Below are 5,000 nucleotides of genomic sequence, written 5' to 3'. Positions count from 1 at the left end.
ATTGGTCAGAAAACTGTGACGTCATTGCCTGAAGTTTTCATTGGCTAGAATTTCTCAGTCTGTAATCGCCAAGTTGTCAGTAATTGGTCGTTATACATGGTGTCCTTGTCTTACTGTTTCACACATTAATAATTTATTATCGGTATTTCAGAAGAAATATGTCTTTACGTGCGCGAAAAAAGGTATTTGCTTTGTATTAGGTTTTATTTTACCATATGCATACAAGCAATCAGGTAAGTGTGAGCTCTTACCCGATTTTAATCGCTCTCTGAAGAACTACCATCCAGAGGAACTGTGTGGGGGGGGGGGGGGGAAGGTGACGGAAGAATTCTTTCTTTCCCGCCTTGCGGCGTGTATAATTCTGCCGCTTGTGAAAAACATGAATTAATAAATTCTTTTTCAACACCATGTAACCATGGTGTTGTAGGTTACGGTAGGCAGCCCATCCATCACCGTATATCACACTGTCTGGTTTTATATATTTCTTAATAAGGGGTATGAGCGTGTCTGCACTGCGGTCAGTGTCAACCAATGGCACAATTAATTTCCTTTTACTCACACGCTCAATACCCCCAAAGACCCACACCTGGCTCTTCTTCTTTATGATTTGCGAAGTTCTAGCTTCGCCCGGGACCTGGCTCAACTGTCTGCCCCTCTTATACTTACGGCGCACGAGCAGCGTCTCGTCTATCTCAAGTATTACACCGGCACCTCCTATTGAATTTTGATTTTGTAACCAATATTCGGTTACTTCAGAACAAAAACTCCTCCAATCTACGCTAGTTGGCTTAGAAACGTGCCTTTGTAATCGCTGGTCGATAAAACGCAACTTTTACGCCGTTTTGTCTTTGCTATTTTTTCTATCTGCCACAATACCATATATGTCGATCTTCACGATATTTGCAAGGTAAATCGCAATGCGGGCAACTTACCGCTCTTGGCAAAACACCGTGTGCTCTCAGGAACTCTACAGCGTTATCATTTTTTTTCTTCAAAATAATCAGATATAACTCTATAGTAATGCGGGTCACAACCTACGCACCTGAGATCCATTTTGAGCAAAGATTTGGTATATTTGCTTTCCTTGCCTTGTGATTGGTTTATAGCATTTCCTGTAATGCTTTTGGCTTTCGTGACAAATGTCACGCGGATGTGGTATTGAATAAAAGTTTCAAAAGGTTTCGTGCGCTGTTCATGCGGTAACATTGTTGATTTTGAAAATCGCGCGCAATTCTTCAGTTCCCTCTTGCCCGTAATATGGACCATACACATCGATTTGCGCAGAGTAAGAAATGTCATAATTACTGTAAATACTCGATTTTATGATGGTATTACTCGTGTATTGTCAGACATTTTAATGTAGAAAGAAAATCACCTTCATGTAAGTTTATGGGGAATTTTTGTAGTTACGAAATGAAAGTATTACAATAAATGAACCAAAATAAAACGGTATCATTGTTTTGTTTACAAAAAGTAGGAAAGGATATCGGATGGCGATTTTTAAAATATTGAGATAGTTTTTCATTTGGGGCTCTGTGACACTTGCGTGTCCAATAACTTCGTTATTTCTGATTTGCGACGGAAGTTCATAGAAGATAAGTTTCTTAGATTTATTTGCTCTATCACATGCATATATTTTTTTCCGGTTTAAAGACGGCTAGTCAGAACTTTACCTATACCGAGAAATTTTCCAGAATCGATACAGAATTATTTGACAAAATAATAATAATAATAATAAATCTATTTTTAGCAATTTTTCGACCCTTTCTTAAACCGGATAATGTGAAGACACGCCCTCCAATGCCCGGATTTCCGTACAGGTTTTTTTCCCATTATCCGGATTCCATAACAAAACGTAAGACATTTTTTATCAAAAACAAATGAAATATTTTATATCATACATACCTTTGACTTCTGCTATCTCCCTTTTCGCATGTTTCACTTCTGGAAGGAGTAAGGAAGAGAGATAATACGATAAAGAAGATATAAACGAGGAAAAGATATATCCTCATCCTACCAAGCCTTTCCTTCGATCAGCTGATCACGTCGCTATTTTTTTTTTCCTTTTAAATGTTGTCTTACTTATACGTTTTATTTTATTTATATTCATTCATTTCTTTATTGCGAAAAAAATCTGAAAGTCATTTAGATTGATAATAAGATGTATAATCGAAAAAGAAAAATTTAATAAACCAGGAAATTATACATTCATTCTTTCAAAAGAGTATCATGAATAATTGTCCATCTTAGTAATCTACGAATAATTATATCAAAGAAAAAATAATTAGGAAAAAAAATTGCCCTCCCCCCCCCCCCCTGCTCTCCTTCCCTTAGCCACATCCTCACCACTCCCTTTACCCCCCCCCCTTTCCTTGCTCCCTTCCCTCCCCTCCCCCACCCCCCTATTCCTTCCTCCTCCTCCCTCCTTCCCCTTTCCCTTCCCCCCTACTCCATCCCCCCCTTTTCTCCTACCCCAATCCCCCCCTCCCCTCTCCCTTCTTCACCCATATCCCCTCCCTCCCCCAACCCCCACCCTTTCCTCTCCCACCCCCTCCTCCCTCTAACCCCCCACCCTTTTCCCTCCCTCCCCCACCCCCTCCTCCCACCCCAACCCCCTCCCCCTTCTCCCCCTCCCACCCCCTCCTCCCAACCCCCCACCCATTTCTCCCCCCACCCCCACCATTTCCTCCCCCCCTCCCCTCCCCCTCCTCCTCCTCCCCCTTCCTCCCTCCTCCCCCAACACCCCCTCCCCCTCCTCCCCCTCCCGCGTCGTCTGCTTCAGTACCACGAAGTCCGCCTCGGAGGAACAACCGAGGCTTATTCACCCCCCACGAAATACCCATTTTTTAAAGAGCTATTTTCGTCTCTTTCTCGAGTCTCTGCTTTACTCTCATTCTCTTCTTCCACTTGTCCTTCTCTTTGTGGTCTTTCGTGTCTGTCTTTATTCGTAAATTACAACGAATGTGATTTTTATAACGATTTTTTTCCCCCCTCTCCAAAGTGACACAACGAAATAAGATTTTATTTGATCTATCTTGTCTCTTCTCTTTTATTGTATCTCATTATCTCCCCTTTTTCTCTTCTGTCATTTCCTCTCACCTCTTTCTCTCTGTGGGAAAAAGCCTGTAAATTGTGTGAAAAATGGATTTGAAGAAATTGGCAGGTCAGGCAGGCCAGTTCCTCACCAGAGCTGTTCAGGTCAGTTATTTCTTGTTATTTTTACGTGTTGGTGCTGTTATTTCTTGTGTTATTTTGCATGTTTGTTTGTACTATGTGTTGGTGGTGTTATTTCTTCTGTTATTTTGTATGTTTGTTTGTTCTATGTGTTTGTGGTGTTATTTTTTGTGTTTTTTTGTAGGGTTGTTTGTTCTATGTGTTTGTGGTGTTATTTTTTGTGTTATTTTGTTAGGTTTTTTGTTTTACGTGTTTGTGGTGGTATTTTTTGTGTTATTTTGTATGTTTGTTTGTTTTACGTGTTTGTGGTGTTATTTTTTGTGATATTTTTTAGGGTTGTTTGTTTTACGTGTTTGTGGTGGTATTTTTTGTGTTATTTTGTAGGGTTGTTTGTTCTATGTGTTTGTGGTGTTATTTTTTGTGTTATTTTATTAGGTTTTTTGTTTTACGTGTTTGTGGTGTTATTTTTTGTGTTATTTTGTATATTTGTTTGCATTACGTGTTTGTGGTGGTATTTTTTGTGTTATTTGGTCGTAAGTATGTTTGTTCTATGTGTTTGTGATGTTATTTTTCGTGTTATTTGGTTGTAAGTTTGTGTTACCTGTTTATGATGTTATTGCTGTGTTATTTTGTTGGTTTGTGGGTTTATAAAGTGGCTTGGGGTATTTTTGTGTTATATTTTTGGTTTGTCAAAAGAAAGAAGAATTGGGATTTTTTTCTGTGATTATTTTGTTGTTTCATGTTAATTTGTATTACATTAGGTTACTTCTTCTATTTATTTATTTTGGTGATGATTGGCTTAATGTAAATTATTCAGATAATTTTGTTGCATTTCAATTCATTGTCAACACCAACCTGTCAAGTATCGGGTAATTATCTTCACTTATCTTATCAACCTGTCGTCAGTTGTCACCAGCATGTAAGGGCATCTTTAGAAGGAGAACTGGGTATTGTTTTCCTTTTTTGGGAATTGTTACAAACCTACACCCAGTGATTTTCACAGTCACGCACGCACGCACGCACGCACGCACGCACGCACGCACGCACGCACGCACGCACGCACGCACGCACGCACGCACGCACGCACGCACGCATGCACGCGGTACATAATGGTAGGCCTACAATAAAATTTCCTAGTAATGGTTCAATTTCAAGAAATGACTAAAGTAAAGGTTTGAAAGCTTCTTCCAAATATATGCTGGCAAGGTGGGGCTTGACCTGGCTATTACACGATGATAAATTAACGAGGAGGTCTATAAACTCTCTCTTGCCAGAATATATGTCTTCGAGGTTTGTTACAGTAAGTTTGAGTTTGAAATTATGTGTATTGGGAAATTTTAGATATGTAGATTGAGTGTGAGTGTGCATATTGGGTCAGTGAGCTAAGACACCTCAGTATTGATCTTCATGTTTATATAAAGGCCGCACTAAAGTAAATCTAAGGATATTGTCATGAAGGAAGATATAAACCACGCTCACTGACATATGAAGTAATTCTGAGAAGGAAAGAATAATGCTTGAAAGGAAGAAAAAGGATCACAAAAAAACACGCAGACCAAGTTTAAGGTAATGGGGGGGAGGGGGGAGCGGTCACTTTGTTAACTTTGTTGATCTAGCAATTGGGAGTTTGAGTGATTAGGACCCTATCTATTTGCAGCTTGTTTAGGGGTGTGCCTACCTTATTTTCATTTAGTTAATGGTTTTGATGTAAGTTTGGAATATAATGTATGGTATATTACATAACAATAGTTAGTTGAAAGTGTAGTGTTCATTATTCTTGATTTTAGAGAAATCTTTGTATAATCTACAATGGTATTGGTAAATTC

At 39.2% G+C, this 5,000-nt stretch overlaps 2 protein-coding genes across 5 annotated transcripts in view; one reads left to right on the top strand and one right to left on the bottom strand.

The window, feature by feature from the left end:
* LOC125027992 (GDP-fucose protein O-fucosyltransferase 2-like) overlaps positions 1-2,060 on the bottom strand; it is a 10,888-nt gene extending 8,828 nt beyond the window's left edge. Inside the window, exon 1 of the mRNA XM_047617228.1 lies at positions 1,906-2,060. Within this exon, the coding sequence (XP_047473184.1) occupies positions 1,906-2,012 (107 nt within the window). The 5' untranslated portion in view covers positions 2,013-2,060. The remainder of the gene's footprint in view (positions 1-1,905) is intronic.
* Positions 2,061-2,777: 717 nt separating this feature from the next.
* LOC125027727 (endophilin-B1-like) overlaps positions 2,778-5,000 on the top strand; it is a 50,688-nt gene continuing 48,465 nt past the window's right edge. For all 4 annotated transcript variants that reach the window (XM_047616831.1, XM_047616830.1, XM_047616828.1 and 1 more), the window contains exon 1: positions 2,778-3,198. In XM_047616831.1, coding sequence (XP_047472787.1) covers positions 3,142-3,198 — 57 coding nt within the window. In that variant the 5' untranslated portion in view covers positions 2,778-3,141. The remainder of the gene's footprint in view (positions 3,199-5,000) is intronic.

Source organism: Penaeus chinensis, chromosome 8 (genome assembly GCF_019202785.1).
Source record: "Penaeus chinensis breed Huanghai No. 1 chromosome 8, ASM1920278v2, whole genome shotgun sequence".
Taxonomy (NCBI): domain Eukaryota; kingdom Metazoa; phylum Arthropoda; class Malacostraca; order Decapoda; family Penaeidae; genus Penaeus; species Penaeus chinensis.
This window is presented reverse-complemented; position numbering and strand designations above follow the sequence as displayed.